The sequence below is a fragment of a genome, unplaced genomic scaffold (assembly GCF_019419815.1).
Source record: "Pyrus x bretschneideri cultivar Hongxiangsu unplaced genomic scaffold, Pyrus_bretschneideri_v1 Contig138, whole genome shotgun sequence".
NCBI classification, from domain to species: Eukaryota; Viridiplantae; Streptophyta; class Magnoliopsida; order Rosales; family Rosaceae; genus Pyrus; species Pyrus x bretschneideri.
Genome location: NW_025999433.1, coordinates 84,052 through 109,222, shown reverse-complemented (window position 1 = coordinate 109,222; position 25,171 = coordinate 84,052). Strand labels below are relative to the sequence as shown.

At 38.3% G+C, this 25,171-nt stretch overlaps 1 protein-coding gene and 1 pseudogene across 3 annotated transcripts; both read left to right on the top strand.

Annotated features, from left to right (window-relative positions):
- Window positions 1–7,743: 7,743 nt before the first annotated feature.
- LOC125475134 lies at window positions 7,744–15,928 on the top strand. 3 transcript variants are annotated; one of them, XM_048579499.1, is made up of 18 exons: window positions 7,744–8,429; window positions 8,633–8,755; window positions 9,338–9,450; window positions 9,755–9,840; window positions 9,924–9,966; window positions 10,127–10,184; window positions 10,351–10,512; window positions 10,685–10,846; window positions 11,004–11,141; window positions 11,237–11,284; window positions 12,132–12,257; window positions 12,374–12,400; window positions 13,240–13,287; window positions 13,564–13,644; window positions 13,763–13,878; window positions 14,055–14,201; window positions 14,326–14,415; window positions 14,677–15,928. In XM_048579499.1, the coding sequence occupies exons 1-18, from the start codon at window positions 8,405–8,407 to the stop codon at window positions 15,319–15,321; spliced, it is 2,238 nt and encodes a 745-aa protein (XP_048435456.1). In that variant the 5' UTR covers window positions 7,744–8,404; the 3' UTR covers window positions 15,322–15,928. The 3 variants fall into 3 exon arrangements, with proteins under 3 accessions (XP_048435456.1, XP_048435458.1, XP_048435457.1); XM_048579500.1 differs by having other exon boundaries at window positions 7,747–8,429; window positions 11,004–11,120; XM_048579501.1 differs by lacking the exon at window positions 13,240–13,287 and having other exon boundaries at window positions 7,745–8,429.
- A 1,481-nt stretch (window positions 15,929–17,409) lies between these two features.
- On the top strand, window positions 17,410–20,526 carry LOC125475139 (annotated as a pseudogene).
- Window positions 20,527–25,171: the final 4,645 nt, after the last annotated feature.

Genomic DNA, 25,171 nt, shown 5'->3' with positions numbered 1-25,171 from the left:
CCTGGTAATAACAGTGCTTATGCAAACGTTGTAGGTATGTTCCCTTTTACTGTTGCTTCTGTTAATTCCATATTTACAAAGCCTTGGATTTTGGATTGCGGGGCCACCAATGACATCACCTCAGACTACTTACTTTTCAATAAAACCGAACCTTCACTGATATCTACTGTTAAATTGCCCACTGGCTCTTTGGCCACAATCACTTCCTTCGGCACCATACCGTTCAATTCCGATATCACATTAGATAATGTTTTGTGTGTTCCTTCTTTTCACTTAAATCTCATGTCTGCTAGCCAAGTCACTAATTCTCTAAACTGTTGTGCCATTTTTTTTCCCACCTTTTGTGTGGACTTGGCTACGGGGAAGATGATTGGATCGGGTAAGCAACGTGATGGACTTTATTACATGTCACCGTTGCAACGGACGCCCATCTCCTGTCAAGTTTCCCACTCCTCCAATTTATGGCATATGCGGCTTGGACATACTTCACCTACTTGCCTTAAATTAGTATTTCCCTCATTATTCCCGAATAATATTTCTTTTGATAATAATTGTAACGTTTGTCCCGTAGCCAAACAAACTAGACTTCCGTTTCCGTTAAGTTTTATATTAACTCATAATCCATTTGATTTACTTCGTTGTGATATTTGGGGAACTCTTAAAATTCCCACGCATTCAGGGGCTCGATTGTTTCTCACTATTGTGGATGATTTTACTAGATGTACATGGATATTTTTGATGAAATATAAATCTGAAGCTCAAGACCTTTTAAAATCGTTTATTACCTTTGCTCATACTCAATTTCATGCCAAAATCAAAGCCATAAGAGTCGACAATGGGTCTAAGTTTTTTATCCATGAAAGATTTTTTTCTAAACCAATGGCATTGAATATCAACGCACTTGTGTCTACACCCTGCAACAAAATAGGGTTGTTAAACATAAGCATAGGCACATCCTCACCGTTGCACATGACTTACTATTCCAATCTCTCTTACCCCTTTCTTTTTGGGACGAATGTGTTTCCACCGCTATCTACCTCATTAATCGATTACCATCCCTTTTGTTATCCAATAGATCCCCTTTCAAATTATTATACAAGCGCTCACCATCGTTTGATCACTTGAAAGTTTTTGGTTGTTTATGCTTTTCCACTGTTGTTCACCCTACACACAAATTTGACCCTCATGTTAGGCGTTGTATTTTTGTTGGTTACGTAATTGGTCAGAAAGGTTGCAAACTTTATGATTTGGAGACTAAAACCTTCTTTGTCAGTCATGATGTTAAATTTTTTGAAAATACCTTTCCTTTCCACTATATGTCTCATTCAACCTCCCCACCTCACGAGGACATCCTTGCAATACCGTCCCTTCCCATCTTAACTGATACCCATGACCCCTCTCACAAGGTACCCAATATTCCCTCATTTCCACCATCCATTGACCCCACCCACATCAATATCTCACCTCCCATAAATTCGCCCACCTCATCTCATCGTGAAACGAGTGTGCTTCCTCCAGCCGTCCTATCTTCCACTAGACCCTACTCCTCCATCAATCATCATTCATCCTCCACATTACTTTTCCATCAAATTAGCTTCCTACACACACCAAACCTACCCACCTTTCCATCCTCATCCAGTCAGACACATCTCATTCTCTCGCCACATCATCATCTCCAGCCCTACGATAGTCCCATCGTCCTAAGCAACCTCCGGTTTGGCATAAAGACTATCATGTGACTAACCAAGTCAGTCATTCTCCTTCACAGCCTCGTCCTTCCTCAGGTACTCAGTATTCTCTTTCTAATTTTCTTTCATACTCACGTCTTTCTACTACCCATTGTGCTTTTCTAGCTAACATTATAGGTCCCACCAAACCCACTTCTTATGCTCAGTTTATCCTTGATCCTAATTGGTGACAGGCTATGCATGCTGAATTAGAGGCTTTACAACACAATAATACCTGGAGCATGGTTCCCCTGCTTGCTGGTTATAAACCTATTAGATGCAAATGGGTTTATAAATTCAAATACAAGTCTGATGGTACCATTGAATGGTACAAGGCTCGTCTTGTTGCAAAAGGATACACTCAAGTTGAGGGCATCGTTATCATGAAACTTTTTCTCCTATAGCCAAACTCACCATCCTCCGTTATCTCCTTACGGTCACTACTGCCCGTTGTTGGTTCATCCATCAATTAGACGTTCAAAATGCCTTTTTACATGGTGATTTGCATGGGATTGTATTCATGGAACCTCCTTCTTATCTTCGCCGATAGGGGGAGAACATTGTGTGTTAGCTCAACAAATCTCTCTATGGACTTAAACAGGCTTCTAGAAATTGGTTTTCCATTTTTTTAGATACCATTCAGAAAGCTGGCTATCAACAATCGAAAGCTGATTATTATCTTTTTACCAAGGTTGAAGGTACTTCATTCACTGTTGTCCTTATCTATGTAGATAACATACTTCTTACAAGAAATGATCTTCAAGAGATGGAACGACTCAAAACATTTCTTCTCACACGCTTCCGCATCAAAGACCTTGGTGATTTAAAATACTTTTTGGGTATTGAATTCTCTTGTTCTAAGAAAGGCATTTTCATGTCTCAAAAAAAAATATGCACTAGATATTTTGCAGGATTCTGGACTTATGGGGACACGTCTAGACAAGTTTCCAATGGAACAAAATTTGAAACCCACTCCCACTGACGGAGCATTGTTAGATGATCCCACCAAGTACAGAAGACTAGTCGGACGATTGATTTATCTTACTGTCACCAGGCCTGGCATAGTCTTTTTAGTTCACACATTGAGTCAATTTATGCATGAGCCTCGCAAACCTCATTGGGATGCAGCTTTACGAACTCTTAGGTACATCAAAGGCACTCCTGGTCAAGGCTTGTTATTCCCTGCCTCCGATAATCTTGAGTTAAAGGCCTTTTGTGATTCAGATTGGGGAGGTTATGGTGCCACTAAAAGGTCAATTATAAGGTATTGTGTTTTTCTTGGAAATTCACTTATCTCATGGAAATCCAAGAAACAAGATAATGTTTCTTGATCGTTTGCAGAAGCCAAATATCGGGCTTTGGCAAACACATGTTTAGAATTGACTTGGTTATGCTATATAATGCAAGATTTAAAGGTTCCGTAAAAGGCTCCCACACCATTATTTTGCGACAATCAAGCCGCCCTATATATTGCAGCTAATCCCGTTTTTCATGAGCGAATGAAGCATATTGAAATTGATTGTCACATTGTTCGAGAAAAACTGCAAGCTGGAATGATTAGTCTTTCACATATACCTACACGTTTCCAGTTAGCAGATTTATTTACTAAGGCCTTGGGGAAAGATCACTTTGTAACACTACGCGACAAGTAGGGACTTCATAATATTCACTCTCCAACTTGAGGGGGAGTATTAAGAAATATTATATTGTATTATATGTAAATATCTTGTATTATATTTTCCTAAATATGTTTGAGTCAAATCCCATTAAATATGGGTCACTGTTTCCTAGCCCTTAATGTAGGGTTGGTTAGTTGACTTGTGGTGTTTATATTGTACAACAATGAGATATATGAAATATTCAATCTGCCATTCTCATAGCCTTTACAGTGTTCAGTCATTTTAACATGTCTATCAATTATGGATGCATAATTTCTGGTCATGGCAGGGAAAAAATAAGATCACAGCCAATTAGATTGCTTGCTTTTATTTGTTTTTATTTTTTTATGTTAGAAATAACATTTGATGCAATACACGAGATTGACCATTACTTGAATTTGATGCACTTCTTTAATAAGATTTCATCAAAATTGAAGAAAATTGCCATTTAATTATTGGTTTTCTCTTCTAGGTGATTAGGAAGTCGTAAAAAAGGAGAGAGAGAAGGGGATGCAATATTGGCAGGGGCTGAAATCAGAAGATGATCCCTACAAACCCCACAAACCTTAAGATAAATCAGAACTAGAGTTCATAGAGCATTTCAGAGCAGTTCACAGAGTAATTAAGATATGAAAAACAAGAAAATTAATCTAAAAAAAAATGATCAGCAACTATAAACATGTTTCCTCCAGACCTTCTGGAAAAAAATTAATATACAATTAAGATAATGCATATTTTCCTTGTAATATTCAAGCAAGAACGTATATCTAAAGAAAATGTGGGTAATCGAGTAATGGCTGAAAAAGCTGTATTTTGGGGAGAGATCAAATGTGCCTTACGAAAGAGCTGTATTTAGCAATTTCTATTACTTCTACTTGTGAAACCAAGTAATGGTTGAATTTTGTGTGACCAGTATTCTATGACTTCTTTGACAACAAAGCAACCTCCGTTTCCTACTGTTTCTTCCGGTACCTCTAAGTGATTGCATTAACAATCTTGACAAAGAAGTCCAATAACATAAACCATACCAAAATGTTCCAAACTGCCAAGGATTCTGAATTAGACAAACTGAAATAAAACTGCCCTTGATATCAATATCGACAACATATAAATTAAAAGCCAATGTACAATAATGTATTTTAATCAGCAGAGTTACGTTGATATTGGACGAATGAGAAGATGTGAGATACTTTTCCTTTGCCGCATCAATTTTTTCAATAAGGTTAAAGAAGGACAGCAACAAAACCAGGAATGCAACTAAAAACCCAAATCAATACAGTCTCTATCCATTTAAGAAGTTGATTGTTGCAAACTAAGATGATCAAAACTGTTTGCATGTATAGAAAATAAGCAAACCACCACCATTAATCAGAAGCCAATACGTAACATACATTTGGTTGCCAAAATATATAACAAAAGTGAAAACTAAAACATTTTTACGTAAGTGAAAACTAAAACCTTATTTCCTTGAAGCAGCTCGGTCTTGATTGTCGGAGTTTGTCGGCCATCTTCGTTTCTCACTGTTTCTTTCAGCTGCCATTTGGTAGCTGGGGTAGCCTGGGTTGCTTGTCGACGAGCCATGCAATCTATTCTTTGGTGGGATGCTTCTGTGATTTGTACAGCGCGGTATATGTGCTAGCAGAGGAGTTGTAGCTATACCAACGTTGGTCGTGTGACTCAGGTGGCTTAAAGGTTCGCTGGTTCACGGGTGAACTTCAGCTGCCAGAGTTGTGCACATAATAATCTTTATTATAAAATGGCTCGTCGAAGTTGAGTCGTCGTCTGGCCGAATACAGCATGTTACTCTGTGTTTGAGAGCCAAGCCTATCGAAAACTCTATGGAGTCGAGCCAAAGACGGCTTATTACTCTGTGTTTGAGATGTTGTCGCAGCTGTAGGCACCAGTTGTGGTGCCTCAGCCTGAAGTGGTTGTGCCTTCAACTCAGTTATGATGATGATCGATTGGCATTGACTACATAGAACCATTGGGCTTTCAGTCTCTTGTGCTGGAGTCCGACATTAACTCGGCATAAGCTGGGTTTGAAAAGACTTAGGTGGCTCGTCCGAAAATAAATCAATCTTCAATCATGGCCGAAGGTTCTGTTTAGGGACATATTGCGTTGGGATGAACTCAACTTTTCCTTTTTCTTGTCCTTAGGTAGATGAGCATCTATCATGCTTACCGTCGTAGGAGGAAAATCATCGGTGTCGACTATCATTTGAGCTTTCTCGGAAAACTTGAGTTTGCCATTGTTGATCCGGCTTTGGATGGTGTTGTGAAATACAACATAATTATTTGTCATATACTTATTTGAGTTATGGTACTTGCAGTACGTCTTTCCTTTCAAATCTTTGGCCTTGGTGATATTGTACCCTAGCCAAAGCTTGATGATTTTTGCAAGTAACAACAGGTCGAAGATGGCGTCGGCTTTGGTGATGTCGGAAATGTAGACCTTCGGCATTTTGACGGCTGCTTCCACAGAGGCCGAGTGAGTTTTGACATCTTTGGAATTAGCGTGAGCCAATGCCTTGCCTACGTATGGTTTGTCAATTAATATCTCGGCTGCATTTGTACTAGCATATTGGGACTCTTTGCTTTCGGCCGATGCATAACTTACCGTTGTGTTATTGTAGATCGTCTTCGAGATTTTCTCTTTTTTGAGCAAATAATCATATTGCTTGGCATGTTGAGCCAGGTCATACATATCTCGGAAGTTTGCCCCTAAGAATTTCTTTTTGTACTCAACATCCAGGCCATTCAAGGCAAGCCTAACAAACTCGACCTTAGAAAGGGGTACTCGACACCAGTTTCTGGCCGATTTAAACCTCGTAAGATACTACATCGGTGATTCATTGGATGCTTGAGCCATCCTAGCCAAAGAAGAAACTGACATTTCGATCCCTGGCTGATAGAATTGCTCATGAAATTTCTTGACTAATTCCTCCTAGCTTTGGATGGAGTTGGGTGGGAGGTTGATGTACTATGCGAATGCTGTGCCTGTTATCGAGAAATTGAATAGTCATAGTTTATGAAAATCATTGTTAACATCTCCACAATGAGCAATGAATCGAGCCATATGTTCTAACAAGGACAAGGATGATTCTCCAGCGAAAAGGCTAAAGTTTGGAATTTTGAATCCCTTAAGATATTCGAACCTTTCTACAAAGGTTGGATATGGGTGAATGAATTTTGGGAACTTCAACCCCTTTTTTAAGGTCGAATCAATCATTCTCTGGACTTTGATCATGTCAACAGGCGCCGTCTCTACTCATTGGTCGATTTTGACCAAGCTGCTGCTAGGTTCACCACTTTTTCTAAAGTTAATCATTTTAGGCCGAGCAAATCCTATCTCGGCCTGTATCGGTGGCAATGGAATATTCTTTAGGAGATGAGGTTGCCTAGGTCAATCGACGTGTCCACCTTCGTGGGCTTTATTAACCAAAACTTCGAGGAATCTATTATTCACAGCGCTGTTATCATGCATCTCTTTAAGTATGCTTTTTACCTCTTGGCTGAACATTTGCTCAAATTTCTGAGATTGTTCTTCTAATTGTCGCCTGAGAAAATATCTATATGGTGGACCAAAGGCCTCATCATCGTCATCGTCACAATCTTCCACTAGTCATTCGACAAAGACGCATTTTGCCATTTTGATGGGGATTTTTGCATCATGAGTCTGACTGCCGAGATTAATTTCCTTTTCTCGGCGCGTTGTATTTATGACTTCATGTGTCACGGCAACAGGATGATTTTGTGCCTGTAACGTGCCATCTTATCCTGGGCTTTGGACTGTAGGTGGTAAATTAGTTGTGGACTTACCCATGACTGTTTACTTTTTGACTGACTGTGTTTCAATGGTCATGAACTTTGTAGATTTTGCACTGGGTCCCACCTGGCGTGCCAAAATGTTGATCCTAAAAACTACCTAGCCTACGTGGCGCGCATGTTGAGTAATTAATAAGCTAACTATGTCTTTCAGTTGTGTGTTGGGCGTGCCGAACTCTAATATTAAAATATATAGTGTAATATCCACCATCAGATGCCTTTTGGAAGGCAACGTGGGAAGAGGAAGAAAAAAAGGCTACATCCAACACCAACTTCAACTCCACTTTTCTTGAATGCAGGAGCGGCTTCTTTTTCATTCATTTATTTTTATCTGTAATTTCATTTTTGCACGTGTATTTTTTTACTTCGACAGGTAGTACGGGCATACTGAAAGTTTCATTCAAATGGGGCATTGGGTATCATGTGTACCCGGCTTCTGAAAAATAAAATTTAAAGATTGAGTCATTTAAAAAGATGACAACTAAGGTGTCAAATGCTAATAGGTTGGGAACACCAGGTATCATGTGTACCCGGCTTCTGAAAAAATTTCTCCTTTCCGCAGGGTCTTCCTGCACTGATCTTACCGGTCCACCACCATGAAGATTCGAAGAGAGAGAGAGATGCGGAGATGGCAGGACGGTTTTCGTGGTGGGAAAAGTTTTTCTTTTTCTTTTTTCAGAAACAAGGGCAAATTCTGAATATTGAAGACTAAAACAAATAAAAAGACAATTTGGGAAAGTTATGTAGTACGAGAGGTCGGAACAGAAAAGTCAGAGTCGACTACTCGGCATTTTCACTTTTAAACGCGTTCTGCCTTTTACTCGGCACTCGGTTTCTTTGTTTTACAACACCACTGCCGAGTGAATTTAATCGAAACACACTGCCGAGTTCATGGCGGAGAGCAATTGCAATCACAGTGAATTGTAGAGCTGCAGCTGCTTGTGCAAATTCTAGTCACAGTGAATTTAATCGCAACCCACTGCCAAGTTCATGGCGGAGAGCAATTGCGATCTTCCTGATCAATTGCAAGTTTCAAACTCTGCCTTTTACTCTGAACACGGTTTCTTTGTATCACCAAACCTTCAGATCAAAGCACTGCATTATATAATGCAGGCCACGAGTGAATTGTAGAGCTGTAGCTGCTTGTGCAAATTGCAATCACAGTGAATTTAATCGAAACCCACTGCTGACTTCATGGCGGAGAGCGATCGCGACCATTGTAAGTTTGATATGTTCGATAAAAATGTTTTGACTTTTTGCAATTCATTGCAATATGAGTATGTTGATCCAACCCAAGTTCATCTGTGGTTCTTATGTTTTCTTGAAAGTTGTCAATATATATATATATATAGACATGAAATATATCAAAATTTTCAACATAGATATTTTATTATGTGTTGATTATGATATGATTGAATGCAGCAAGTGAAATGGAAGTAAGACTCGACCAGAAATATCATCGATGGCTAAGTGCGCAGCAAATATGTAATGTTCTTCGAAATCCTAACTACACAATTTCTGAGAAGCCTGCAACTACACCACCAAGTATGACTTTCTGCTGCATTGCATTTGTTAAGAAATATTGTATTGGCTTATTTAACTCGAATTTTCTTTAGCATTTTAAGAATTTTATTTTTCTTTTTGCATCATTCTTCGAAGATTAATTTGGATGTGTATTGAAAATTCCCTTGATAAGTTTTGAACTGTTGGTCATTTGTATAAGAGGAAAGTTTATGTCAACCGGTGTTTATGTAAAGTATTGGTCGAGTTGGTCGATCATTTTCTTTTAGATTGCCCTCTCACATGAGATTTGTGGGTTTTTCTTCTCTTTATAAAATTAATCAAGCTATTTTTTATGCGAATTGATATTGGCGCTCCAAAATTCTCATTTGTGAGGAGTGCATAATAAGATTTTTGGAGTGTCAATAACAATACCCTTTTTTATTTATAAGAAATTAATTGGGATATAGTGTCATTGGCTTTCAAGAATATAAGAATCGACATTTGCATTGGATGTTACGACATGTTTGTTTTTATTAATTATTTTGGGATGCCTGTGAACATTGCATTGCTTTATTTGGAAACATATGAAACCTTTATTTGCTTGACACACATGATTTGTTTTAGGTGGATCCATTGTTCTTTATGATAGGAACTTGGTGAAGCATTTTAGAAAGGATGGCTATAAATGGAAGACGGCAAAAGATGGAAGGACTAAGGAAGGCCATGAGAAGCTCAAGGTAAGCATACGCCAAGGTTGATGTTATAAGAAATATGATGTATTAAGCATGACACTTAACCATACAACTATATTTATGTAACGTAATCAGTTAATCTTGTAGATGTTGATTTATTTTATGGAACAAATTGGCATGTTGGATATCGCCATTTATAATTTGATGTAGTATAGTTGGAAGAATTTTGGTACAAAATTGATATGGAGCAATGGCATGGTACAATTTCGATGTGTACATCTCTGTTAGGTTGAAGATTCCTTATTTTCCTAATTAAACTTATTGAACTATTGTTGTACATCTCTGTCAGGTTGAAGGTGTTGATGCATTGCACTGCTACTATGCTCATAGAGAAGATGGAAATTTTCACCGACGCAGTTTTTGGATGATTGATCAGTAAGTTTCTAAAAGAACTTAGTCTCTTTTTCGGCCTTAATGCAGTAATCTCTCCTCTAAACTCTAATATTTCACTGCTGCAGGAATTTCTCACATAGAGTTCTTGTCCACTATCGGGATGTAAAGGTTATGCCTTACACTGTCATTTATATTTTCAGTAGCATTTCATTCATCTGTCAAGTTAGTGCTTGAGATTCTTACACACCCTTTCTTTCAGTAATGTTCATTTTGTCCGTCATATCCATGTTCTACATTTAACATTTATTTTGATATATAATAAGATCAGGAAGACCAAATAAGGATTGGGAAAGGTGTTCTGCCTTCCAGCAAAATTGATGCATCAGGTGCTTGTTTTACATTGTCAAAATCTTTCTCCGATATTTGACACGAGTTCCTTTTCTTTTACAAATATTTTGGTTTTCTTTTTTTTGTATTATTTGTTCTCTGTGTTTATCTTCTATGTATTTCTTCTATTGTTGTTGTCTTCGCTTAACACGATAAATGTTGCAGCATATGATCACCAAGCAAGTTCTGGGTTACCCCCTGTTTCTGGATTGCAACATGATTTTGCTTGCTCTAGTTCCAATCCAAGTAATTTCCAGCATTCACAAGCAACAGATGTGACAAACTTGAATAGTGCTCAGATATTAGAGCCCGAAAACACTGTTTCAGGTGCTTGTTTTGCATTGTCAAAATCTTTCCCCGATATTTGTCACGAGTTCCTTTTCTTTTACAAATATTTTGGTGATTTTTTTTTTTTTTTTGTATTATTTGTTCTCCGTGTTTATCTTCTATATATTTCTTATATTGTTGTCATCTTTGCTTAACACAATAAATGTTGCAGCATATAATCACCGAGCAAGTTACGAGTTACCCCCTATTCTTGGATCGCAACATGAGATTGCTTCTTCTATTCCCAATCCAAGTAATTTCCAGCATTCACAAGCTACAGATGCGACAAACTTGAATAGTGCTCAGACATTAGAGCCCGAAACCACTGTATCAGGTGTTTGTTTTACGTTGTCAAAATCTTTCTTCGATATTTGTCACGAGTTCCTTTTCTTCTACAAATATTTCGGTGATATTTTTTTATTTATATTATTTGTTATCCGTATTTAGCTTCTATATATTTCTTCTACTGTTGTCGTCTTCGCTTAACACAGTAAATGTTGCGGCATATAATCACCAAGCAAGTTCTGGATTACCCCCTATTCTTGGATTGCGACCAAGTAATTTCCAGCATTCACAAGCTACAGATGCGATAAACTTTCAAGATTTTGGTGATTTGTTGAACAAAACTTGTTGGTTGTTTACCTTTGTTATTCCTTTGCCAGCTTTGCTTTCCATATTTCTCTGGAGATGTTCGTTATTTAACTTGACATTCTATAATGTGCAGACCCTAGTAATTGTGGAGGCTTCGAGAATTTATTCACTGGGTTACCTGGTACGTGGAATGTGATCCTGTCTTATTAAAGTAACTTGTTCCAGTGTATCTTTTGAATCTATATTGTCTTTGTCGATACATGAGTTCATTATATAGCTACTATTTGTCGAGTTGGTCAACAAAAAAAAGACTGAAAAGCTGTTTCATAGTCGCACGAAGAGGAAGACACTGAAACCTCTTTCCATAGTTTGTGTAGCCCAAATTCATCAAACTTTGGAGACGATGAACAGGTACTTGACAAGTACCTGTTTCATCAAGTACTACTTCTCTTTTATAATCATTTTGGTGATTTGACAATGTACAACAAGTACTACTTGTTGTACATTGGCAAATCTTTTTCCATAATTTGTCGTGGCTACCTTTTCTTTTATAATCATTTTGGTGATTTGGTAAACTAAACTTTGTTTGTTCCTTTAGTGTGAATGTACTACCTTTGTTAGTTTTGTAAAAAACTCAATCAAAGCACATCATGTGGAGCACATGTGGGCTTTGTTTTAAGGGTTTTTCACCACTCCATGACCCCTAGATGATTTTAGGTAAGAATTATGTTTACTACAACTCGTGTACACATATCTTTTGCTTCCATGAATTACGGATTCACCCAGCCACCATCAGATCGCCTCTTGAGTTTTCCTTGATACTTACAAGTAAAACTTGTTACCTTTTAAAAACCCATATCGTCTTTGTCAACACATGAATGAATTCGTTTAAATAGTTACTATTTGTTGAAACAGATTGCAAAGAAAGAGAGGTTGATTTTTTTTTTTGTATTATTTGTTCTCCGTGTTTATCTTCTATGTATTTCTTTTATTGTTGTCGTCTTCGCTTAATACAATAAATGTTACAGCATCTAATCACCAAGCAAGTCTTGGGGTACTCTATGTTCCTGGATATGAGATTGCTTCTTCTATTTCCAATCAAAGTAATTTCCAGCATTCACAAGCTACAGATGCGATAAACTTTCAAGATTATGGTGATTTGTTAAACAAAACTTGTTGGTTGTTTCCCTTTGTTATTCATTTGGCAGCTTCGCCTTCCATATTTCTCCGGAGTTTTTCATTATTTAACTTGACATTCTATAATGTGCAGATAATTGGCTCGAGAATTTACTTAATGGTATGTGGAATGTGATCCTTTGTTTTATTCATGTAACTTGTTCCGGTGTATCTTTTGAATCTATATTGTCTTTGTCAATACATGAGTTCATTAAATAGCTACTATTTGTTCAATTGGTCAATAAAAAAAAGACTGAAAAGCTGTTTCATATTTGCACGAAGAGGAAGACATTGAAACCTCTTTCCATAGTTTGTATAGCCCAAATTCATCAAACTTTGGAGACGATGAACAGGCACTTGACAAGTACCTGTTTCATCAAGTACTACTTTTCTTTTATAATCATTTTGGTGATTTGGTAAACTAAACTTGTTTGTTCCTTTAGTGTGAATGTACTACCTCTGTTAGTTTTGTAAAAAACCCAGTCAAAGCACATCATGTGGAGCACATTTGGGCTTTGTTTTAAGGGTTTTTCACCACTCCATGACCCCTAGATGACTTGAGATAAGAATTATGTTTACTACAACTCGTGTACACATATCTTTTGCTTCCATGAATTACGGATTCACCTAGCCACCATCAGATCGCCTCTTGAGTTTTCCTTGATACTTTTAAGTAAAACTTGTTACCTTTTAAAAATCCATATCGTCTTTGTCAACACCTGAATTCGTTCAAATAGTTACTGTTTGTTGAATCAGATTGCAAAGAAAGAGAGGTTGAGGAAGCTGTTTCTTCACATTTTTGTTGTACATTGTCTGTGTTTTTCCAAAAAATTTCAAGATTTTGGTGATTTGTTTAACAAAACTTGTTGGTTGTTTCCCTTTGTTATTCCTTTGCCAGCTTTGCCTTCCATATTTCTCTGGAGTTGTTCATTATTTAACTTGACATTCTATAATGTGCAGACTCTAGTGATCGGGGAATCCCCGAGAATTCATGTACTGGGTTACCTAGTACGTGCAATGTGATCCTTTTGTCTTATTCAAGCAACTTGTTCCAATGTATCTTTTAACTCTATATCGTCTTTGTCAATACATGAGTTCATTAAATAGCTGCTATTTGTTGAATTGGTCAACAAAAAAAAACCTGAAGAATCTGTTTCATATTTGCACGAAGATGAGGACACTGAAATCTGGGTTAAGATGGTGGACAATGGCACGATAATTTTTTTCTTTTGTTTTGCACTTTTTTTTCCCTATGCTTACAAAGTTTAAACCATTATTGTTCAGATGCAGCCTGCACCAACTCGAGAGTCAGCTCAAGTGCTGCGGTGGAGCCAAGTCATTCATCTCTTGGAAAAAGGCAATGCGGTAAATTCTCAAGTTGCATCATTACAAAAACTGCGTTGATTTTTTCTCATTCATACACTTAATTCCTAGAGGCAGTCTCTAGATAGTTTCTTAGCTGAGGGTGATGACTTATTTCTAGACTCCACTAAGTCCAAGGCCACACCCTTTGCAACCATTGAAGGAGTAGATGAAGACGAAGAGGGAAACGATACAAACCAAGCCTGGAAGCGACTCAAAGTCACATGTGGCCAGAAGGTAGACTCAGCCACCCAAAGTAACTAGTGGATGAAACCCCCAATTATTTCATGTTCCAAAACTAACATTCCTTGTTTCTCATTACAGAATGCGACTTAGATTCCTTCTTTTACTACGGTCTTCCTTCGTTTCTAAACTTCTGACAATTTTTTGTTGTGGTGGCTCAAAAATTACAGCCACCAGTTCCACAACCAACCGCAACCATTGGGATTGCTACTTCTGCCGCAACCAACATGACTGCTGCTCTTGAGTCTAGCAATCCAGCCATGCTGCAATCAAGACCAACCTCAGATGCCAACCAAGATTTTGTCCAAGACGTTGAGGTAAACACCATTTCATCTTTGATTTGTACGTGTGTATGTGTGTGTGCGTATTTTTTATTTATTTTTTAATCTTTTGATCCTTCTTTATTTGAAACTTTTCGTTAACAAATCTGTTTGAACATAGAATCAAGAGAAGGAACTCGAGCCTACCTCCACTGAGCTAGAAAATGGCAAAAGCAAGGCTGTCGTTCAAAATTATTTTGGGACGGGAAAGGTACGTACACAACTTTCTTTAATTCAACATCCCTTAGGTCTTGTCAAGTTTGAAGGTAAAACATGGATTAGAAAATAGTAGAATTTGGATGGATAAGTTTCCTTTAAAACTAAACTATCTTCTAGCTTCAACTTGGACATAATTTGGAAGTTGGCATCCATGTCTTTGTTTGACATACATCGTATATATCTATTCCATTCCAGCACTTGACACTAGCTTAACGAGGCCTTAATAGTTTTCTCCAACGTCTTTCTATTGTAGAGTCATGAGTTTTCAGAAGTTGCGGTGATGGACTCCTGTAAAAGCCTCCATGCTCTTTACGACCGAGCGTCTGCAACCAATACACTGGCCAGCTCCTCCATTTCTACTCCTACCAGAGACTCGCAAGACATAGCGACAATCAGAACTATTCTAGAAATGGACTTTACTATTATGGCTGGCGATGTTCAACGAACTGAGAAGATCTCACTCATCAGGAGCTTCGTAGATTCTGAATGCTCTAACATCGGCATCAGAACAATGATTTTGTCAATATTGAATCTGCTTGAGCAACCTCTTCGAGCCTATTCCGAGCACGATAAGGGCAAAAACTTGAATGACCAAGTCGAAGCTACGATAAAGCGTCTTGAACCTAAGGTTCAGTTTTGGGATAGCAAGAAGAGAGAACTTCAGGAACTTGAGAAATTGAAAATGCAGATTGAAGCCGACCTGGCTGCAATACGTGCTGAAATTGATGGCAGCATGAAAGAAACTGAACCGATCCAGGCAAAACTCAAGGAATTGCTCCGACAGCGAGATCAATTTAAAGAAAATGAGGATTATCTCAAGGCCAGCTTGGATATTGGAGAGGGCATCTGGACAATCACGAAGAACGTAATTTCAGGGACCACCTTATTCCGAGTATGATAAGGTTCAGTTTTGTAATAGCAAGGAGAGAATTTCAAGAGCTTGCCAAATGGAAAATGAGTATTGAAGTCAGGTAGGCTGCAATACTTGCTGAAATTCATGGCGCCGTCAAAGAGACTGAGCGTAATCTCAAGATCCAGGCACAGCTTGAGAAATTGCTCCTACAGCAAGATCAATTTAAAGAAAATGAGGGTAATCTAAAACCCAACTTGGATATTGGAGATGGCATCTGGACAATCACGAAGAACGTAATTTCAGCGACCACCTTGATTGGGCATGTTAATTGCAGAGACGTTTGTGATAAACACCCAATGTTGGAATGTAACCCTTCAGCTGAAGATTGACGGCTAAGATCATCTCACAAATGTTTTCCATTTCAGTTTGAATGTCAGTCATTGGATCATAGTCCACATGGTTACTCAATGTTGTATCTAGTTTTAAGTAATAGAATTAGACATGTGGCATTATCTCATAGGATGATACCAATGAATGGTTGAGATTATATTGTGTGTTGGAGGGTGAAGGATCTCCCTTCCTTCCATATGCAATGGTAACAAAATGTATGCGTGTTCAGTGTGTGAAATGTGAGAAGCATAATTTCCTTTCATCTTCCTCTTGAGCATTGTCTGTCTTTCTTTGCACAGAACCTCCATTGAAACACATATCACCAATCACAAACACTAACACCCAATTGGTTTTCATGGATGTACCAAATCAACAATAACCCAATTTTCTTTATAAAAATTTATTTAAGATTTGGTCAAGTCATTTTTTTTTTTTTTTTTTCAATCATGGTTAATATTTAGGAAAGTTGGATATAACTGTAGGTTCGACCATGCGAGATTCTTTGTTGAGGTTTTTCGGACTAGCTATATTTATTATTAGTTATGAGGTGAACTGTTAATTTAGTATTTCAATTATCACCTGAGTGAAAATTAGGGTCTTAAACTATTTTTTATTTTTTTTTAGAAAAAAATCTGTTGATTACATCTCTAATATTAGATTCAAAACTACTATATTCAGTTTTTCATCAACTTAAGTCACGTTATGTGCATGTGATACACATTGGAGGGTAGATTGGCAATTTTTCATAAAGAAATAGCGTATGAAATTAAATTTGAAGGGTAAATTAGACGTTTGATTCGCAACGTATATTAAACGTTAAGGGCCTATAGGCGAGAAAATGATGGTATTATACTCTAAAGTGTGTCAAATGACTTAAGTTGACAAAAAATTAGATAAAATAGTTTTGAATATAATAGTAGAGATGAAATTAGCAATTTTTAATGAATTAAGGGACCTAATTTTTACTGAGTTGATAGTTTAGGAACTAAATCGACACTTCATCATTATACCTATAAGATTTAAGCTAAGTTTCAAATTAGGCCATTTGTTAAATCTCCTTAAAATTTTGAAAATTTATCAGTTTACACTTTTTGTATATTTTAACGTCTATTATATTTTAATTGTGCCTTGCATATCAACTCAATTATAGATTTTACGCTCATCATGTCATCAATTTAGTGAAAATTTAAATAATTTATTAGATAAAATGTGTAATTTAATACAATTTAAGAATATTTTTTTTTCGGAAGTGGGTTAATATCATTACCAAACACGAAGTAACAGTACAAGGTCCAAAGATACAAAAGCATAAACAAACAAAACAGGAAAGATCCAAATTAGCCCAAATGACCCAACAAACAAAAAGGCCCAAACCCTAAAATACAACAACAGAAACCCAAGGCTTCCCTTGCTGCACCCGCCGCCGAGCATCCCTACCAGCACAAACCCTCGCCACCAACCAATCGACGTCGCGCCGTTGCAACATCCAACCACAAGCACCTGTTCGAACACAGCCACACAGACGAGAACCAAGAACCATGTATAGGAAGCCCGTGGGATTCCACGAGCAACACTGCCAACAAAGGCAGACAGTGAGAAGGTGGTGGTGTTGAATACCCGAGCCGATGGGAACACCGGAACTCTACACACCATCTCGAAATACCGCAACAAGCCGCAATTATGAAGCGGTTGTAGATCGGAGTAGAGATGAGCAAGGAGTAACGCCGATGGGGGTATGAAGAAATGGGTAGATCCGAAAGAAGAGCAGGGGGAAAAACAGCAAAAAGGAAGACAACAGAACAAAGAAAGCACAACCACCGACCCCAGCAACAGCTAGGGTTGGCGGCATCGGAGTTGATCAAAAGTGGAACCCTCACACAAGCGGTGGTGAGAAAGGTCTCTCAAGCAGAGAGAAAGTCTCTCACAAGGAAAGAAAGAAAGCCTAACGTTAGGACCACTGTTTTTTTTTTTTATCCAATTTAAGAATCTTAGGACACTGCAAATAAATTCAATTTCACGCCCAATTTGAAAATCACCCTGGAGGGTGCAAAATATAATTAGGCCAAGTTTTTCAAAACTGTACATTTCTTAATTTTTTTTATGTTTATGTTTTTACCCGCTCTCTCTCTCTGCCTCTCCATTTCGTCGCAGCTATTCAATTAGATTGACTGGACGCCGCACACACTAATCGACCCGCTGATGTCTCCGAAACCCAGACCGCACCGACGAATTCATTTGACGCCGGAAATTTGTCGGATTCCATCGCCTGCGGTGATCTACCGGAAGAGGACAGAGGTGTTGTGGGTAACTCATGTTATTTCCGTCGCTCAGCCTCACCAGAGCTCCAAGCCTCTCCATTTGTTCCTCAACAAGGACGCCTCCATGTGCCAACACCTCCTCGACCTCCGCTCCGTCGGTACCTCCTCTCTCTCTCTCTCTCTAGGATTCGATTCGCAATAACCTATCTCGCATTGAAAGATCCACACATTTTTAGGGGTTCTGTGCTTATTTTTGTTAGGAAGGCGGCTGGAAGAATCTGGACTTCTGAACGAGTCGCTGCTATCACGGAGCAATTCTTGGGATTACATATGCCGTTGGTTTGTCCCGACGGCGCCGTTGTTGCGTATACTTGGAAGCGACAGCTCGCCGGCCAAGCTGGCGTGTCTGCGGTTGACCGGACCAGATTGGTCTATATCCTTTACTTAAAAAATTATGATTAAAGGAAAGCTTTTTTTTACTTCAAAATTTCCAAAGCATACATAAACTTGTGTTCCAAAAAATTATAGATTTTGAATAGTTTTCCACTAAAGAGGATATGGAGAGCAAATACAAGTTTCATATTTTGACCTATGAAGCCATTTCTTGAATTTTGTCATTCCATGTTTTAGGTTAGCTCTCAAGGCCTTCACTGATCAGAAAAGGCATTTTTTTTACTCACCTTGATGAGGCGTCAAATGGTCAATGTAATGAGTCAGCTTCGAAGAAGCATCGCTTTTCCCAAGCACCGGTAGCACATAATCAAGAAGAGGTTCTAGATTTCAAAACACTGTCAGAGGTTTTAGCGCTTTTCGAAAAGGTTCCTAATTTGAAAGTTTCCACATATGAACGATTGGATTGGTTGAAACGAGCATCTTCACTGCCAGAAAATGAGAGTTCCAGTGAAACATTAAGGGATCATAGTTATCACAGTTCAAGTGAGTTACGATCAGGTCCGCTTGATGTTGCACCAGATAAGGTTGCTGTCATTGAGTCGCTGTTTTCCTTCTACCGTCAGAGCTGTACTTTCATTGCATACTGCTGGTTCTATTGACCCAGATGCAGTGGCTTTCTTTTCTCCAGCTGAACTTCGTATATTTATAAAAAAATAAAAAATAAAGCTTATTATGTTTCATTTGATCAAATTACATTTTTTACCTCTGAAACCTTTTACTGGCTTTGAAGTTATTGATGTTACATTTTTTATGCAGCAAGTGTGGACGGCTGCTAACAATGGACCGGAAATCAGCTCTACTGTTACCTCCAGTTTGTCGTCCTTATTGGCAGTTCACCACATCGAATGCGTCATCAAATTTGAATGTTTCCGGGGCTTACCATGTGGGTTGTTTCTCAGAGGAATTGTGATCTCCACTGATGACAGGTAAAAACTGTCCATTGTCTCACATGTTGAATTGGCAAGATAAAGAAATTATAATACGTCATTCAAAGAACTCCCACTAGAATGTTGAATTTTACATCTTTTCCTAATTTGCTTGAAAGCTACTGGGACATGAACTTTTCTTTTATGTTATTTTTGTATTATTTCAGGGAGATGGTTATAATCAAATTATCTGCACTATAACCTAAATAATTCGCTAGAGTGTAAGTTTTCAAATTTTAGTTGCTGCTATCCGAGTACACAAATCATCTTACATGCGTTGTTTGCAAACTATGAAATCACTTAACTGGTTTTTGCAGTGATATACAACTGTTTCTGGCGATTCCAAAGCTACTGTAGAGCATGACAAATTGGTGATGTAGGAAAAAGAGCGACGGTAGAACTGTATAAGAAATAAGAGAGAAAGAAGGGGAACTAGAATTGGGAAAGGTTAGGAAAATTAAAATCAACCTTGTCAATCAATTATTAGAAATATGGTGCATCCTTTAAAGCAATTGCAAATAATCTACTCCATAGACTAATTAATAATTTCACATAAGTCTTAAGTGAATAAAGAGAGAATTCAAATTAGTTGGCAATATTAAATACATATATCTAATTTCGAGTGTTTGTGACAATGCATAAAATGAATCACAGTTTTCTTGTTGTCTGCGTCGTCAATTTGTTTTAGCAAATTCTACAGCCATTTCATACTTCATGACGGTCCTATCAATTGTATGTGTCAGCTGTACTGGCACCAGAACAATGTTTATGGGTTTTTTGAAGCAGCTAGAACAATATGTTCCAGCCTACTCCAAAGCCTATTCCGAGTATGATAGGGGCAAAAATTTGACTGACCAAGTCGAAGCTACGAAACAGCTTCTTCAACCCAAGGTTCAGTTTTGTTATAGCAAGGAGAGAGAATTTCAAGAGCTTGCGAAAGCAAAAATGACGATCGAAGGCAAGCAGGCTGCAGTACTTGCTGAAATTCATGGCATAATTGCTGAAATTTGTGGTGCCATCAAAGCGATGCTGGAACAAGTTGAGAAATTCCTCCTACCGTAAGATCAATTTAAAGAAAATGTGGGTAATCTTGTTATGATCCAAACTCAGAACCTTAACTCAGACCTGCAAGTATGTGACAATGGTGGATGGAGGAATACAGAGAAGAGCTAGAAAGAGAGAAGAGTATTTTTTTTTTTTTTAAATATATTTCTTTTTGAATATTCGTTGTTTCTTCCCTTTCACAAGTGGCTACATATATGGTTCCCCAAAACTCTCAAAGCCAGCTGGCATAACTAATTACAAAACAACTTAATCAAAATTCTTATTTAATTGCTAAACTATGATTAAGATAATCACAAATATAACATTGCCTTGCCCTTCCGTTAAACCTTGTCCTCCAGGTTGCTGTTAAAACTTGAATCCTGGAAATTTTGCAGTGAACTCATCATAATCTTCCCAAGTACATTCTTCAGCGTTCTTGTCCTTCCATTGAATGAGCAGTTGAACCCCAGCTGCATTGTTCTTCTTGTAGACTCTTCTTTGCAGCACTGCTGCGGGTTCTTGAGCTTGTAGTCCATCATCAGTCACTAGTGGTAACAGTGGCACAAGATTAACATCAGGACCCACATGTTTCTTTAAGCAACTGACATGGAAGACAAGATGTATCTTAGAGGTCTCAGGAAGCTTTAGCTTGTAGGCCACACTGCCAACTTTCTCTAATACTTCGAAGGGGCCATAGAATTTTGGGTGAAGTTTGTGGTATGCATGAGTTGCTAGTGATTGCAACTGGTAGGGAATAAGGTTCAAGTAGACCCAACCTCCCACCTCAAAGGTTCTTTCACTCCTGTTTTTATCCGCTTGCACCTTTATTCTGTTTTAAGCAATGATCAGATTAGTTTTTAGCATTGTCAACATTCTGTCTCTTGCCATCAATCCCTGTTCATCACTCTCCAGTTTAGCAGAACCAAGCTCATAAGAGGCAATGTGTGGAGGAGGGTAGCCATATACAATTTTGAAAGGTGTGAACTTGGAGGCAGTGTGAAATGAAGTGTTGTAACTCCATTCAGTCCAAGGAAGCCACTAAAGCTACTTCTTGGGTTAGCAGCTAGTGAAGCATCTCAGATAGGTTTCTAAACATCTGTTGACAACCTCCGTCTGTCCATCACTTTGTGGGTGATAACCCGAGCTTATGCATAACTTCGATCCTTGTAGTCTAAAAAACTCCCGCCAAAAGGCACTAAGAAAAATGGAATCCCTGTCACTCATTATGGTCAGTGGCATGCCATGCAATTTGAAAATGTTTTCCACAAATTCTTGTGCTACCATGCTAGCAGTGTATGGGTGCCCCAATGCTATGAAATGCCTATACTTAGAAAGCTTGTCCACCACCACTAAAATGATTGACTTCCCCTTGCATGAAGGCAATCCGCAAATGAAATCGATACTTATATCTGTCCAGGCTTGCTATGGAATTCGAAGAGGCTGCAGTAACCCAGGTGGTGATATTGTTTCATACTTATTCTGTTGACAAGTCCTGCATTCAGCCACCCAAGCTTTTATATCTTTTTTCATCCCAACCCAATAAAAACCTCTTTTCAATCTTTGGTAAGTCTTCAATACCCCTTCATGACCTACTGTGGGAGTAGAGTGATGCTCCTCAAAAACTTTTCTCCTCCAACTAGAATCAACTCCTAATAAAATCCTATGCTTGTATTTCAAGAAGCCATTATCCAGTTCATACTTAGGAGCAGTGATAGTAGTTCTAGGATCTTGATCTCGTACCTCTACTTCTTGTTTCTTTGATCTAACCCACAGATCATGTTCTAAATCTCTCCTGAGGTCATCCAACCACCCAAAATAGGGATAAGTAGTAACCAATAATTCTCCATTCTCCTCTAAAGGTAGCTCAGAAAGAGGTGGTGACCTTGGAACCCGAGAGAGAGAGCATTTGCCACAATGTTTTCCTTGCCATGTCTATATTGCACCTCATAATCAAGTCCCAACAATTTGAACACCCATTTTTGTTGGAATGGGGTGTTGGTTCTTTGACTCAAGAATGATGGCAATTAGCTCATTTTCATAAGTTGACAATGCCTGATTTCTTCGACCTAAAGCTTGGTTGGCAAAAGCAATAGGCCTCCCATGTTGCTGCAAAACTGCTCCAATACCTAAACCAGAAGCATCACACTCAACTATAAATGGTTCTGCAAAGTTGGGTAGAGCTAGCAATTAGGGTGAAGTCATGGCTTGCTTCAATTTCTGGAAAGCTACCTCAACTGCTTCTGACCACAGGAATCCCTCTCTTCCAGTGAGTTTGTACAAAGGCTGGCAAATTTTGCCATATCCAGGTATAAATTTTTGTAGTAGCCTGTTAACCCCAAAAATCCCCTTAACTCCTTAACATTCTTAGAAGCATGCCACTCCAATATAGCTTGGATTTTTGCAGGATCTGCAAAAACTCCCTCACTGGATACTATATGGCCAAGGTATTCCACTTGGTGCTGCCCAAAAGAACACTTTTGTTTCTTGACAAATAGTTGATGTTGTTGCAATAATTCTAGAGTTTTTTCCAAATGCACTAGGTGCTCATCCCACGACTAACTATATATCAATATGTCATCGAAGAACACAAGGATTAACTTCCGTAAGTAAGGTTTAAAAATGTCATTCATGAGGCTTTGAAATGTTGCAGGGGCATTAGTGAGGCCAAATGGCATAACCAGGAACTCATAATGGCCCTCATGAGTTCTAAAAGCTGTTTTTTCAATGTCATCCTTATGCATTCGAATTTGGTGATAGCCGGACCTTAGATCAAGCTTTGAGAAATAGTGAGCTCTATATAATTCATCCAAAAGATCATCAATCAATGGAATATGATACTTATCCTTGACTGTGAGTCTGTTCAATTCCCTATAATCCATGCATAACCTCCATGTCCATTCCTTTTTCTTCACCAACAGCACAGGGAATGAGAATGGACTGTGACTATGCCTGATGAACCCTGATTTTAGAAGTTCCTGCACTACTTTCTCAATTTCAACTTTCTATGTAGGGCCATAATGGTAAGGCTAAATGTTTTGAGGCTTAGATCCTTGGATAAGTGAGATTTTGTGATCCTGTGCTCTATGTGGAGGCAATTGTGAAGGAATATGAAACACTGCATCAAATCTTATTAAAACTGCTTGTAACTTTTCCATTTGTTGAGCACTGAGGGTGCCAGTATCCTTTGGTGAAGACTCCATTGAATACAATAAAGCTCCCAAGTTAGAATCATAGAATTCCTTGTTGAGCTGCTGCAATGACATTTCCTGGACAGTCAGCTGTGGTGGTATACTATAGGATAGTTTGAACTTGTTTTGGCCCACTTGAAACTCCATTGTGAGTAATTGAAAATCCCAGAGTACCGGACTCACCATAGACAACCATTGCACTCTCAACACCAAGTCACAACCCCTCAAAGGCAATGCAAACAAATCAGTGTGACAATGGTATCCTCCCAATTCCAACGGAATGTGTCCACAACAACCCTGACTTTTGATTTTGCCTTCATCTGCTATCATTACTTCAAATGGTTTGGTTGTTTGTAAAGACCACCCCAATTTCTTAGTGAACCTAGAATCAATAAAGTTGTGGGTACTACCTGAGTCGAGGAGGATTCATACGGGTTGGCCCTTAACACTACCCAAAACCTTCATAGTTTGTAGGAAGCGCTTAGCATTCATGCCATAAAATGCACATTCACTCAGTGTCATTCCTTGCAACTCAGTTTGCACAGCCTCGTCATTCTCCTCACACAATTCCCCATCATCACACACATCTAACAAAAGCAACTGTTTATGTGTACATTTATGCCCCATGATCCATTTCTCAAGGCAAAACCAACATTCCTCCCGGTCTTTCTTTCTCTGTACTTCCTCATGAGCGAACTTACAATATGGTAAATTGGGAGTTTTACGATATGATTAAGATAATCACGTATATAACATTTCTCAAGACCACGTTGGATATTGGAGATGTCCTCTGGACAACCTTTAAGAAGATAATTCACCAGCACTGACCTGCGACTAACAAGCTTTTAACAAGGACATGCATGGAACATTTTGGGGAGAGATCAAATGTGCCTACCAAAAGAGCTGTATTTAGCAATTTCTATTACTTCTACTTGTGAATTTTGTGTGACTGGTATTCTGTGACTTATTTGGCAACAAAGCAACCTCTGTTTCCTGTTGTTTCTTCCAGTACCTCCGAGCGGTTGCATTAACAATCTTGACAAAGAAGTCTAACAGCATAAACTATACCAAACTATTCCAAACTGTGAAGGATTCTAAATTAGACAAACTGAAATAAAACTACCCCTGAGATCAATATCGACAACATATAAATTAAAAGCCAATGTACAAGGATGCATTTTAATTAGCAGAGTTACCTTGATATTTGACAAAGGAGAACTGTGAGATACTTTTCCTTTGCCGCATCAATTTTTTCAATGAGGTTAAGGAAGAACAGCAGCAAAACCAGGAATGCAACTAAAAACCCAAATCAATACATTCTCTATCCATTTAAGAAGTTGATTGTTACAAACTAAGATGATCAAAACTGTGTGCATATATAGAAAATAAGCAAACCACTACCATTAATCAGAAGCGAATACGTAACATACATTTGGTTGCCAAAATATATAGCAAAAGTGAAAGCTAAAACATTTTTGCATAAGTGAAAACTAAAACCTTTTTTCCTTGAAAGAGCTCCATCATGATTGCCAGAGTTTGTCGACCATTTTCGTTTCCCACCGTTTCTTTCAGCTGCCATTTGGTAGCTAGGGTAGCCTGGGCTGCTTGTCCACAGGCCATGCAGTCTATTCTTTAG